Source organism: Leptidea sinapis, chromosome 39 (genome assembly GCF_905404315.1).
Source record: "Leptidea sinapis chromosome 39, ilLepSina1.1, whole genome shotgun sequence".
Lineage (NCBI taxonomy): Eukaryota > Metazoa > Arthropoda > Insecta > Lepidoptera > Pieridae > Leptidea > Leptidea sinapis.
Genome location: NC_066303.1, coordinates 2496745 through 2510397, shown reverse-complemented (window position 1 = coordinate 2510397; position 13653 = coordinate 2496745). Strand labels below are relative to the sequence as shown.

General features: G+C 34.1%; 3 protein-coding genes across 3 annotated transcripts in view; 1 reads left to right on the top strand and 2 right to left on the bottom strand.

Moving 5' to 3' along the window:
* The window catches only part of LOC126976042 (uncharacterized), a 144064-nt gene that overhangs the window by 118588 nt on the left and 11823 nt on the right, over positions 1-13653 (bottom strand). Inside the window, exons 3-4 of the mRNA XM_050824184.1 lie at positions 11939-11965; positions 889-924 (exon numbers count right to left, since the gene is read on the bottom strand). Coding sequence (XP_050680141.1) covers positions 889-924; positions 11939-11965 — 63 coding nt within the window. The remainder of the gene's footprint in view (positions 1-888; positions 925-11938; positions 11966-13653) is intronic.
* On the top strand, positions 4737-8065 carry LOC126976188 (uncharacterized). The gene is made up of 2 exons (XM_050824437.1): positions 4737-5128; positions 7280-8065. Exons 1-2 carry the CDS (start codon positions 4759-4761, stop codon positions 7978-7980), a joined length of 1071 nt encoding a protein of 356 aa, XP_050680394.1. The 5' UTR covers positions 4737-4758; the 3' UTR covers positions 7981-8065.
* LOC126976183 (uncharacterized) lies at positions 5123-8547 on the bottom strand. The gene is made up of 2 exons (XM_050824430.1): positions 8056-8547; positions 5123-6067 (listed from the first exon to the last, which is right to left on the bottom strand). The coding sequence occupies exons 1-2, from the start codon at positions 8325-8327 to the stop codon at positions 5173-5175; spliced, it is 1167 nt and encodes a 388-aa protein (XP_050680387.1). The 5' UTR covers positions 8328-8547; the 3' UTR covers positions 5123-5172.

The window sequence follows — 13653 nt, the reverse complement described above, 5'->3', positions numbered from 1 at the left end:
CACCTTCCTTAAAGGCTGGCAACGCTCCTGTGAGTCCTCTGGTGTTGCAAGAGATTGTGGGCGGCGGTGATCACTTAATAACAGGTGACCCGTACGCTCGTTTGTCCTCCTATTCCATAAAAAAAAACATTCATCAAATAATTATACGACCCATATTGTACAGTGGTTTGTGTCTCTGCCCACTTGTCAGCTCTCGGGGTTCAAATCACAGTAAATATTATTTATTTATTTACATAAAAGTTTACAAAAGAAAATACTTATAGCTAGCATCAGAAAACCACACGGGTTTGCAATATATGTTAAATAAAATAAAATAAGCCTTTATTGTTCTTATTTTTAACTTAATTAACAAAACATATTAAATGTTTAAAAGAGGTAACTAAATATGAACTTAAACTAAATAGGCGCTATCGTTGGCATTCGGTTGTTCTCTCTTTGTAACAGCTTGTCTTTCGACAAAGGCTTTCCAATTGTCTCTATCTTTGGCTATACGTAACCATTCTGGGTCCGCTGCTTTTCTATAATAATATATGCTAACAAAGAGTTAAATCTAGTCACGTTAACTACAGAACATTAGTGCCAGTTAAATGTATTGTGTATATATGTTTACTAGGTAAGCATTCGTTCGCCACATATAAAAATTTATTCAATGAATATGGATGTTAGTTTCCACGTCATGGATGTTTATACATATTTATGCATGCTTAAGTATGTATATTTCGTTGTCTTGCATCCTTAGTACATGCAGACTATGCCTAGATTGTGTGTCACTATTATAAAAAAATATTTATAGAAAAAATTGCAAGTAGTCATCGCCAAAAACCATGGAGCTAAGCGGTTGTAATGTCAACAGATTTTTTTTTAAATATATCCAAAAATATTACATACATTAAGTTTGTCATTCAACTTCGCGAACTCGTCCCACTGCAATAAAATTACATTAATTATTATCAAACGCATTAAAACTATACAATGTGTAATAAAACTTTAGGAGTAGTAACTATGAACTATTTCATCGACGAAACTACCCCATATAGGGGGTCATTTCCAGAACTAGACAAATTAGAAAGGTCCAGCCACATATGGAGTATTGCTGTCATCTCTGGTCTGGCGCACCCCAGTATCAGCTCGATCCATTTGACCGCGTGTAACGCAGAGCTGATCGAATTGTCCGGGACCCAGTGCTCTGTGAACGGCTGGATCACTTGGCTCATTGTGTGTCTTCTTCGAATTTATCACGGGGAGTGTTCCGAAGAGCTGCTCGGAACTTGATTCCTGTCGCCGAATTCCACCATCGCACGACACGCCACAAGTTAGGGATGATATCATCCCCACCACCACATTGCGGTTTTCAGACGAGACGTTTACGAGATTTAAAAGAACCTTTAAAAAAACTTTTATGTGGGAAAGGTTATTATAACATAAACGATTTTCTTAATGATACCACAGACTTGGGATGAAACGAACACCCTCAGGTTCTTTAATTATAAATGTTTATTGTACGATATTACATTGTAATCCATATTTTTATATAAAAACCAACTGTTCTTGCGCCCGTTCTTCTCAGGTCTGATGCAGTCTATTTTGAATGGGTGGTAGTTTTTGACGTTCAATAAGTTATTTTGAATCCTATTTTGAATAAAAAATACTTGAAATTGAATTAATGGAGAGTTTTCCGCTTGTTTGCAGCCTCCGAATGTAGCTGCAAAGTGCTCAGTATGACCACCGCAGTTATAAAACAAACCAATCGTTGGCCCTTTCCTACTCCTCTCAAAAATTTCCTCCTCTCAAAAAAAAGGGACTGGGCCGTCCGCAAATAAAGGTGTCTATTTGATCAACAATAACTCTTAAACTATTAAACCTACAGCAGTGATATGTATATCAATTTGTTAAGCAATTTAGTTATTATGAAATTACAAAAAAAGTAGGGTTATTCATGTAGTATAATAGTTTATTTCGTGTTTTTTATTATTTCAAATTAGTTTAAGATAAGATAAGATCATTTATTTGTAGTCATGTGTATACATAGATGTTTCAAATCACAATAAAAGTTCTCCATTCCTTGCCCGCATGCTGTGGCGTACAAATAGTAATTAATAACAAGTCAAACAAATATATATATATACGCAAAGACAGTTAATTGATATATATATCAATAATTGAACATTTTGAAATAACATATAATAATTGAAATTGGTAAAAAGTATTTAAATTTAGTAAAATGATATTTAGAAAAATGTTAATTGAGTGTTGTATCTGAAAAAGGCTTTAAATAATTGGCTAACTTGTCTTGCTTATGATGAAGTGGAAAATCTTCTAATCAGACTGACATGACAAACACACGCATTGTATAGATGGACCCAATTAAAGGTCCAATTCAAACCCACATGCACACACTCAAACAACACACACACACACACACACACACACACACACACACACACACAATTAATTGTAAATTGTAAAATTTGGTTTTTAATCATTTCTGTTTATTTCTATATTGTTTACTAAACAAAATGTATCTGCTAAGGAAGTTGCAGGATATTCCCAATACAAGTGTCCTAAGACAACTTCCTGGGAAGTCTCAACCACTAAAAATGTATATGTAATCTTTGAAATAAACCAAATTTATTTATTATTTATTGAAAAGAAGATTTTATGGAATAGTACGATTTTGTCAGTAGGAGATTAAATAGTTTCCTTTTAAAACACGTCAACTTAAGTTCTGTGATATGTGTAGGTATCTTGTTAAATATTCTCGGCGCCGTTTCAAGAACACTATTGTACATAGAAGCTGTGTTACTGCCATGTAAACGTAATCTATTCTTGCTTCTCAAATTTATATTGTGGATTTCAGATGTTCTGACAAATGTATCAGTGTTAGTTTTTACAAATTATGCTATTTCATAGATATATAGTGAGGTCAAAGTAAGAGTTTTAAGTTGATTAAAGAATGGTTTATAACTATCCGTTATTTTAAGACTACACATTGACCTAATACAGCTCTTTTTTTTGCTCTGCAGTTTTATAAAATGTGAACAGACCGTCTGTGCGTGTAATACTTAATCTACAATAAGTAGTTTATTCCACAGTCAAGAGATGGCAATGTTATTTTTTCATGATTTTACGCTTTTGATGTGTGTATATGGTTTAAAGGTAGCCTACTAGGAGTTAAAACTAACGAGTTTCATCGCACAACCTTCGAGTGAACTCAATAGAAGATACAAGCCAGTACTAATCAACGACTTATGTTGAAGGCATCCAACATATATAATAACATACATTAATCCAGTGTTTCCTGTGAACTCCTAAAATAATGAACGGAATTTAATACGGATTACTTCGTGGAGTGCAGTTTAGTCCAACTTGAGAGATAGGATAGTTTTTATTTCGATTTGGGACCCATAATTATTTTTATTTCCAATATTTGTTTTTTATGGACATATTTTCTATGAGAGAATTATTTATTGACGCACGATTTGACATTTCTGCTGTGAAACAATTTCACTATAATAACGGGGTGCATATTTTACGAAATAATTCTTGATGTTATGAAATACCAGATACCGCAGGCGTACTCACAAAGTGCAGCAACTAATACTGTGACATTGTCGTGACACATGTTACCTTAAATGTTGCTAATAATTGATACTAATTAAATATTATATACATTCCATTTTTAGCTCTCAGCGTGATGGTCGCTCCACGATGTGATTAGGATGTACCGCAGAACGCTACTCCATAGATCACGGTGTTTAGTGGAAGGGTGGTTTTGTTTAGACTAAATCGGGATCTTTAAATTATGGATTGAAAGATTAACACCGTGCGTCTATCCAGTTTTTACCTACCTCTTTCGATTATTTAAAATTAATGCTTTCCATACACTATTTCAAAATTATAACAGATATTAAAAGTCTTTGATAGTTGTTAAAATGATATATTGATAAAAAGATAAAATAAACTGATCGATTCTAAAATCATATTATGTTTATGAGTTACGCGCGGCGTGATTGATTACCGTTGACGAACTGGCTGTCTAAATTACCTAAGTTAATGCATGTGGCGTAAAAGTGCTGAAATAACAAAAGTTCGTGCGTTGGCCCGTACATTTGTAGTATTATATGTAGGTATGTAAAGTTACTTGTTTTATTTCTTAGATGTGTGTAATATAATTGTAATTATTATTAAACTTGAATTAAATAAAAGATACCTAGGTATTTTAATAAGTTATTGCACCCTGTATATTGTTTCTTACTGATTATTATACCGAGTGTTTGTAAGAATGTGTTTATTTGTCAGTTTGAAACCGCGGGGCATTGCCAGTATTATGCAAATGTCTTTGAACTTACCGCGCAAAGTGTAGTTCTGTTTACAATAAAATGGGAACATAGATGGCGCTAGCTGTTGTTAAATTAGCGCTGTTTATATTTATGTGCGGTTAATCGTCTCAATGAACCGTATCCATTTCGTCAGGAAAAATTAAAAATAACACCATGTATTTTTGTATAGTGGTATATTTATATATCACTTCGATCAGATTACAATGTATAATAAATATATATCATCATTATATATGTATGAACATCCGTTTTACAGGTCCGTTTAAACGTATATGTTATTAGCGTATGTAGTTGAATGAGCGAGTTCATACAGAATACAGTATTCCGGATCCAGTAAAAAATACTGATCCGACAAAATAAGCAGCAATCCGTTTTACAGGTCCATTTAAACGTATATGTTATTAGCGTATGTAGTTGTATGAGCCAGTTCACACAGTATTCCGGATCCAGTAATACTATACTAATCCGTTTTATCGGATTGAAACCGCACGAGGCTTTGCACGGGGGTGCGCGGGGTGCGATGTGCTACACACAGCCGCCATTTGCCGGTTTCATTCCTAGAGTAGTGCACGTGTCCAGTGCTATCATAATCATGGCAAGCAAGGCGTTTGAAAAATATGTTGAGCAAGAAGTTTTGATAAATTGTGTTGAAAGTAGACCAGTTCTTTGGGACAAAACACTGGAGATTTATAAAGATAAAATTGCAAAAACCGCAGCTTGGCGCGAAATATGCGGTATTCTAAAGGAGGATTTTGAAGCTATGGAACAAAAAGAAAGACAAGAATTTGGTAAGTATTTATTTTATATTGTAATGGAGACATTGTTTTTTATTTTAAATAGCTTCATTCTGCCAAGAAACTGACCCAGATTCGGACACGAAATAGTTTTCGAATTCCGTTCGAACTGAATTTGCAGTTCGACCACCTCGTAGCGTTTCATCATCAGGTAGGCTATTGAAATGAAATGCTTCAGATTCGGATGTGTTGCCATCCTTTAAGCCCTCTTTTTCCCTTATAAAGTTGTGTAGAACGGTACATGCCTTAACTATCCATATAGCTGTTGTTTTGTTGACGTCTAGAGGCCGGTGGAATACTCTCCACTTATTAGCAAGAATACCAAATGCACATTCAACGTATCGTCTAGCTCTGGTCAAACGATAGTTATATATTCGCTTATTTACGTCTAAATGCGTCCCGCTAAATGGCCTCATTAAATTTTCGTGTAAACCGAAACCTTCATCGCCGATTATGACGTAGGGAACTCTCGTTTCTGAGCCTGTTATTAATGGGCAAGGTTCTGGTATTTGTAAACTGCCATCTAGCATCATTTTCCAAAATGTCGACTCCTTGAATATTGATGAATCGCATTCTTTTCCATACGACCCAATACTAACATATAGAAAACGATAGTCAGAGTCTACGATCGCTAATAATATGATGGAAAAAAAGTCTTTGTAATTTAGGTACATTGAGCCACTTTTTGCTGGTTTTCGAAGTCTGATGTGTTTACCGTCCACTGCTCCTAAACAGTGGGGAAAATTTGCTTTTGTGTCGAATCCATTTGATATATGCTCCCATTCACTCACTGTTGTAGGAAGTCGCATAAACTCGTCATTCAAGTTGTTCCATATGCATCGTGTAACTTCCTTAATAATGTTGCTTATAGTTGACACACCGACACGAAAGACGTAATGAAGTTCTTGAAATGTACACCCAGACGCTGCATACCTAAAAAAAATAAATTAATCAATTACTATATTATTACACATATATTGACTTCCCATACAAAGTAACGTTAGTGACTGTAAGGGTTTAGTTTTAGTTAATTTTGTCTATTACTGATTATGTATATGTCTATGTTTCGTAGAGGTACTTCTCTATGGTCAGACTATTAAAGATGGCTTGATGAATAAGTCTTGTTTTATTATAAAACTATAAAATATTATAGTGACCAACAAATTTTGTATGGAAAGTCGAAATTTTTATGAGAGTTTTTAGCAAAGTCGTAAATCAAAACTCATACTTATACAGGGTGTTTTTGACGTCATAACGCAAACTTCGCGAAAAGGCTACACTTAATGCCACTAATCAAATTGTGAAAGTCATTCATCTCGCTAATGATCGGTTACAGAAATTGTCATTTTCGAGCGCGCAATGTATTGTGAACACCGCGATTTCAACGCGCGATAACGTACCTTTGACCACAGAACAATAATGGACTAAGCAGAATAGCGGCTTCTTTTGAGAAAGCGCGCGCAATCCAAAATGTTCATAGTGGCGCAAAATGAAGTAATAATAAGTATTGTTTAGATTTTAGCTAGAGGCGGTACGAATAAAGCGCACGGCTCGCGACTTTTGTAAAAGTTCAAATGAAAGGTCATCGTTCTGTGGTACGATGACCTTTCATTTGAACTTTTATAAACAGCTGAGAAGACACCATTTCTAGTTTTATTTACATTGCTACTTTTAGTGAAAGTAGTGAATTAATTACTTTTTTATTAAAAATCTCATTGGGTTAGGTAAGAATAACGATTATGAAGAGTCTAAAGTAAAAAAAACTCCAAAAAAAATGAAAAAATTAGGAAAAAACCGACGAAAAATTCCAACACGGGGGGGTCCAGAATCATGTCCTGGAGCCATGGTATCCGTTTGTGCGTCGACGTGCCTAACACCCTGTATATATAGTACATAAATAAAATAAAATTAAACTGAACTGAACTAAATTATAAAATTACCTAATTAAAATAAATTGATTTAAACATTAGTAATACTTTTTTGCTTCCCATTATTTACTGACCGATTAGTTCTTGCACTGTCAATTTGACTTATCCACTGACCAATATGGTAATTAATTACTGACAAGTCTATTCTACCTTCTTATTCGCCTTTCACTTACTAAGCTATTGACAACCATCTCATATTATTATTTACTTGCTTCAGGAAAATATGTTATAAAAAAATGGAATTCGACTAGAGATGCCTGGATACGAACATTGAGTGAGAAAAAGAAATTGAAGAAATCTGGAGCTGCTGCCTCAAATACCAAGCCTTACAAATATCACAATCAAATGTTATTTTTGAAAAAAGTTGTCACCCCAGGTGATACACACGAGAACGTCCCTGCTAATGACAACATCACGGAAACAGTAAAAAGTAATAAAGACAACGAAGATGAACCTGATCAGATTACGGAACAAAGTGGTAGTGACAGACAAAAGGAAAGACAAAATTTAGCCCCGCCGCAACGCAAGGCAATCAAAAGAAATGTGAATGAAGTAGACGCCAAAATGATTGAATACATGAATGATCAGTTAAAAAAAAGTAAAAATGAGTTTGAAGATCCCAATTTATCGTTCTTCAAAGGTATTTTGCCGCAACTGGCTTCACTTAATGGCGATCAAATTTTAGAATTTCAGTCTGGAGTGATAAACCTTTTACAAAATATTAAAAGTAGAAGATATGGTCAGTCAAACTACGAGTGGCCTCCATATTCACAAAGTTCTAGCACTCCTCACTACCACACCCAAGGTTATTTTAGTAGGCCACATCATCTTGACTCTACACCATCAGTAGAAGGTTCGCCATCAGTAGAATCTACATTCAGCCAGGAGTCAGACTTGCCAGATCTGTCTATGTTTTGAAATAAATCTTCATTTTTGTAAACCTTTTTGTCATTTTAAATTTTAATTGATAATAACAAAAATTAAAGTTCTTACCTTAAAAATATCGCTAGTTTTACTTCAGGGCACAAGCTTTTCCTCCAGTTTGTGTCTTTCTTTTTTAAATCCTTTTCTAATCGTTTAAGAAGGTCATCAAAAGTAGACGTCGTCATTCGGAAATAAGTAAAAAATTTAGATTCGTCTTCTTTCAGCTGACGCACAACAGCACCACGACAAAATCTTTGCCTTAATAGTGGATGTATCCAATAACGCCGGGGCTTCCTCCGCCGCAGACGACGATAGTACCAATACAACACGACAACGTCCATTCTCGTAGAAAGTAGGCGATACACTGAAGAACGAAAGTCCAGTAGCGTCGGATCTGTTAAAATCGGTCCTGTAAATGCTGTGTGAATATTACCTCCAGTAGCGTCGGATCTGTTAAAATCGGTCCTGTAAATGCTGTGTGAATATTACCTCCAGTAACGACGGATCAGTTAAAAAGGATCCTGTAAAACGGATGTTCTATGTGTACGCGCCCTTAGATAAGATATATATTATATTATTGACAAATTAATTAAAACAGTATTTTATATATTGTATACAGAACAACATTTGTCGGGTCAGCTAGTAAATGAAAATATCATTAGAACTTAGAACTAGAATATTGGTAAAAGCTTTTCAAAATTACTCGTGTTCACATCCACTCCTCCAGGATTAAAAAAAATTGCATTACTTTATCGGTGTAGAAACCAAGTAACTGATGTTTTGTTTTGTTTTTAATTCCAAAATGTTATTTTTTACTTTTTATTTTTTCACTTGTTCACCTTTACATTACTTTAGTACAATTAAACACATTCTTTTTCAGTGTAAACTTACAACCCCGCATTTTCGCAACTCAAAAATGCATGCCGGTTTGCCTGTGAATTGTGTTTACACCATAAATAATAATTATTTTGCAATATTTATGTGCTTACAGTACACTTTACTGGTAACTCTGTAACAAAATAAATAAATACGTTGATCGATCAATTAAATTGTTATAGATTTAAGGTTAAGGTGTTAAAAGTGGCCACTTATTTGTGTTAAAGATGACATATTTAGGGGGTAATTGTGTGAATATATATGTAAGGGTATATACATATTTATTTATTTATAAGCGCTTATAAAATGCTTACAGAATACCTTTACTTATTTATGGTGTACGTGGATGATGCAGCTCCTGTACTCAATAACTTTTGTATTAATTTACATTTACATTTTTGACTTACTCGTGTAAGACATTGACTATTTGACGTTTGAGTGTGTTTGTTGCATCATTTTACATATTATTATATTGTAATTGAAATGATTTGTAAATCGATGTAAATCTTGATATAAAAGTGTGGCAATGAGATTCTTGCTACTTCTTATCATTAGCTCAACCCTTTACGAAGTAGCGGTAGATTCAATAAGATTTTTTTTTTGTCGTATCGTCCCGGAAACACCGCACAAGGAAGTTCTTTCCACAGCTTTGTAGTATGTGGAAGAAAGCTCCTTGTAAACCGCACTGTGGAGGACCGCCACACATCCAGATGGTGAGGATGATATCCTAACTTGTGGCGATTTAATATTTAATTTTTTTTGACATTCATAAGTGTCATTTCCGTGACCTACGTGAGTGAACTGATTTTGATTTGATTTGATAAGTGGGAGAACGGATCTACCATCATTCCGGTCCCAATTGTCATTACCAACACGCCAAGAAAGAAGCGGACGATTCATGCGAGTGGTAGGTCGTGGACTACCGCTGTTCCCCTGGTAGGCAACGAACGACACTGTGGCACAGTACAAGTGATAGAACAGTAGCATAACTCAACAGTCTTCTTGAAACTTATACCTACGTCTAGGTTTATTGGGACAGAAAAGTCAACGATAGTTACGATTTTTATCTCAAGCAGGCGATAGACTGAATATTGGAAATGGCCGTAAGTGATCCGACAACCTGGGACTAGATTAGGAGTTTTTTATAGCAATAGCAATAACAGTACAATATTGTATATTTCATTAAAAGGAGCGCAAAAAAAAAGGAATGCTGGGCGAGTTTCTTTCGCCGCTTCTTCTCTCTCAGAGCGCCATTTGTTTCCGAAGTGGTAGTAGTGTCTAGTATATTAGAAATGACATCAAAAAGAATTCTAAAGGAATCAACTTTGAGAAAATAAATGCTTTTTATGCCTTTTTATGTCATGCATTGTTAGGTACATGCTGTATATACCTTTTGGAGATGCCGTAAACACCGTCCATACAGTTTCAAGTTTTAGTGTCAAACAACAAAATATATCATATTTAGAAAACAAAAATTTTATCACCCTTACGTGATCGCTAAAGTAGGCACTCATTGGTGTCAGTACCCTAGCACGCGGCTACTAGATTACTTACAGGAGAGCCAGGGTTGATACATACAAAAATAATAGTTTAAAAAGCACGCTTTATATGAAATTCAACTAAAAAATCGAAAATAAATTTTAATAAATTTAAATTGAAAAGAGTGTAAATAAATATATTTTATTGCAAAAAAGCGTGGGTGTAGAAGAATTATTATTTTAATAAGTATCTTAAAAAGCACTAACTAAAAAATAGAAAATAAATTTTAATACATTTAAATTGAAAATAGTGTAAAAAAATATATTTTATTTTAAAAAAGCGTGGGGTGCTTTTTAAGATATTATTAAAATAAGAATTCTTCTACACCGCATGTCATCGGTCCTCGATAAATCTACAAAGTGAGTTACAAACATACATACAAACATACAAGTGAAGCTAATATGAAGCGTATAAAAATATTGACCACGCCATTTTAAATCGGACAGTGCTCAGTCTTGGCGGCGTACGGTGTGGTACTCAATAGATTTGTGTTCCTAAGATTGCTTAGCGGCCGTGTAAATCGTGTGTATGTGTGCGTGCGTCTATTGCGTTCTAGTATGAAGTTAATGTACTGTTCTATTATTGTATTGTAGCTGCGGTGCCACATAGTGCTTAAAATTCATAAGTCGCTTCTTTGTAGTAGATTTTTTTGATTTTTAGTGAATTTGAAGTACACTAACTAACAATTTGTCTTAAAATGTGTAGATATACAAAAACTTTCAATGCAGCAATGAACGCGCAATAAGCGCTTTGCAATTTGATTACAGACAGTTAGAAATTCTGCCACAGATCGCACCCTTACTGTTAGTCCTTAAGAAGTCCCATTGATCATCATACTCGACTACGACATTTACTTGACCATAACTATGTTATGATCGATCACTTAAATATCCGGATACCATAAAAAAGATTCGGCCGAATATCGTTAATTTGCTCCTAATAATTGAAGAGTTGTCATCATGGATTTCGTAATCAGAACCTAACCAAACACTCACCAAAGTATATTTGAAGTATATCCTTTCAAATAAAAAATTATAAACATCGGTACACCCAGTCGAAACTTTTGAGGTAACAAACATTAAAAAAACATACCGACGAATTGAGAACCTCCTTCAGTTTTGAAGTAGGTTAAAAAAAGTCCGCCATTATCAACGAAAATTGTTATGAGTTATGATAAAAGATACGATTGTAGAATATGTCGAATTGTTGCTACCTACAAAGATTTAACTTGATATTAATGTTGCGTATAAAACTAAATCACAAAATTTATCAAAAACGTTCTAATTAAGGACATAACAATACACAGAAACTTTTTTTATGAACATAAAGGACGTGACATGAAAATCCCCAAAAATTCTGAGAGGCACTACAACTACGCTCGTCACCTTGCGACATAAGATGGTAAGTCTCATTTGCCCAGTAATTTCACTACATACGGCGCCCTTCAGACCGCTGTTTGGTACCCATAATCTAGCCGGCATCCGGTGCAAATTTGCCTCCCACTAGTAACTTACCTTAAGGCTGAAATAACACGTACCTTTCCAGTAGCCTGCAGTCTATCGAACTGAAAAACGAAAAGGTTTGGTTGATTATGTTATTGTGATGTAATGTTAGTGTGTTTTAGATATCTATTATCTATTATATATATAAAATTGGAGGTGTGTGTCCCTATATTTCACCTTGCAGCCAAAACTACGCATCGTAGACCAAAAGTGTTTGTATGTGGCAATAGGTACAAGGTTCCCATTGTGCACTATGGTGGTTGCAAGTCGATAATTATAAGGGTGTAAAAGATACGGGGGTTGAAAGATGTTAACTTTGAAAATATTATATATATAAAATTGGAGGTGTGTGTCCCTATATTTCACCTTGCAGCCAAAACTACGCATCGTAGACCAAAAGTGTTTGTATGTGGCAATAGGTACAAGGTTCCCATTGTGCACTATGGTGGTTGCAAGTCGATAATTATAAGGGTGTAAAAGATACGGGGGTTGAAAGATGTTAACTTTGAAAATGTGACTATTATTGATCTAAAATGGTCTGGATTGTTCAGGAAATTTCTGGAATGTTCTAGAAAGCTTTAATATGTATACCAAAAAAATATTCTGATCGATCGAAAATGTTCTAGAAAATTCTAGAATGATCTAGAAAATTCTAGAATGATCTAGAAAATTCCAAAATGATCTGGGAAGTTCTAAAATGATATGGGAAGTTCTAAAATCGACGTTTAGATTCTGATCGAATGAGAATGTTCTAGAAAATTCTAGAATGATCCAGAAATGTTTAGAATGATTTGGGAAATTCTGGAATGATGTAGGGAGTTCTAAAATCTACGTTTAGATTCTGATTAAATAAGAATGTTCTAGAAAATTCTAAAATGATCTGGGAAGTTCTAAAATTTACATTTAGATTCTAATCGATCGAAAATGTTCTAGAAAATACTAGAATGATCTAGAAAATTCTAGAATGATCTAGAAAATTCCAAAATGATCTGGGAAGTTCTAAAATGATATGGGAAGTTCTAAAATCGACGTTTAGATTCTGATCGAATGAGAATGTTCTAGAAAATTCTAGAATGATCCAGAAATGTTTAGAATGATTTGGGAAATTCTGGAATGATGTAGGGAGTTCTAAAATCTACGTTTAGATTCTGATTAAATAAGAATGTTCTAGAAAATTCTAAAATGATCTGGGAAGTTCTAAAATTTACATTTAGATTCTAATCGATCGAAAATGTTCTAGAAAATTCTAGAATGATCTAGAAAATTCTAGAATGATCTAGAAAATTCCAAAATGATCTGGGAAGTTCTAAAATGATATGGGAAGTTCTAAAATCGACGTTTAGATTCTGATCGAATGAGAATGTTCTAGAAAATTCTAGAATGATCCAAAATGTTTAGAATGATTTGGGAAATTCTGGAATGATGTAGGGAGTTCTAAAATCTACGTTTAGATTCTGATTAAATAAGAATGTTCTAGAAAATTCTAAAATGATCTGGGAAGTTCTAAAATTTACATTTAGATTCTAATCGATCGAAAATGTTCTAGAAAATTCTAGAATGATCTAGAAAATTCTAGAATGATCTAGAAAATTCCAAAATGATCTGGGAAGTTCTAAAATGATATGGGAAGTTCTAAAATCTACATTTAGATTCTAATCGAATGAGAATGTTCTAGAAAATTCTAGAATGATCCAGAAATGTCTATAATGATCTGGAAAATTCTAGAATTATATAAAGAGTTCTAAAATCT

Coding starts and splice junctions, on each gene's coding strand:
- LOC126976188 (XM_050824437.1), top strand. CDS start 4,759: ATGAGCCAGTTCACACAGTATTCCGGATCCAGTAATACTATACTAATC. Junction 5,129..7,279: donor AAAAGAAAGACAAGAATTTG/GTAAGTATTTAT, acceptor TACTTGCTTCAG/GAAAATATGTTATAAAAAAA.
- LOC126976183 (XM_050824430.1), bottom strand. CDS start 8,327: ATGGACGTTGTCGTGTTGTATTGGTACTATCGTCGTCTGCGGCGGAGG. Junction 6,068..8,055: donor AAACTAGCGATATTTTTAAG/GTAAGAACTTTA, acceptor TATTTTTTTTAG/GTATGCAGCGTCTGGGTGTA.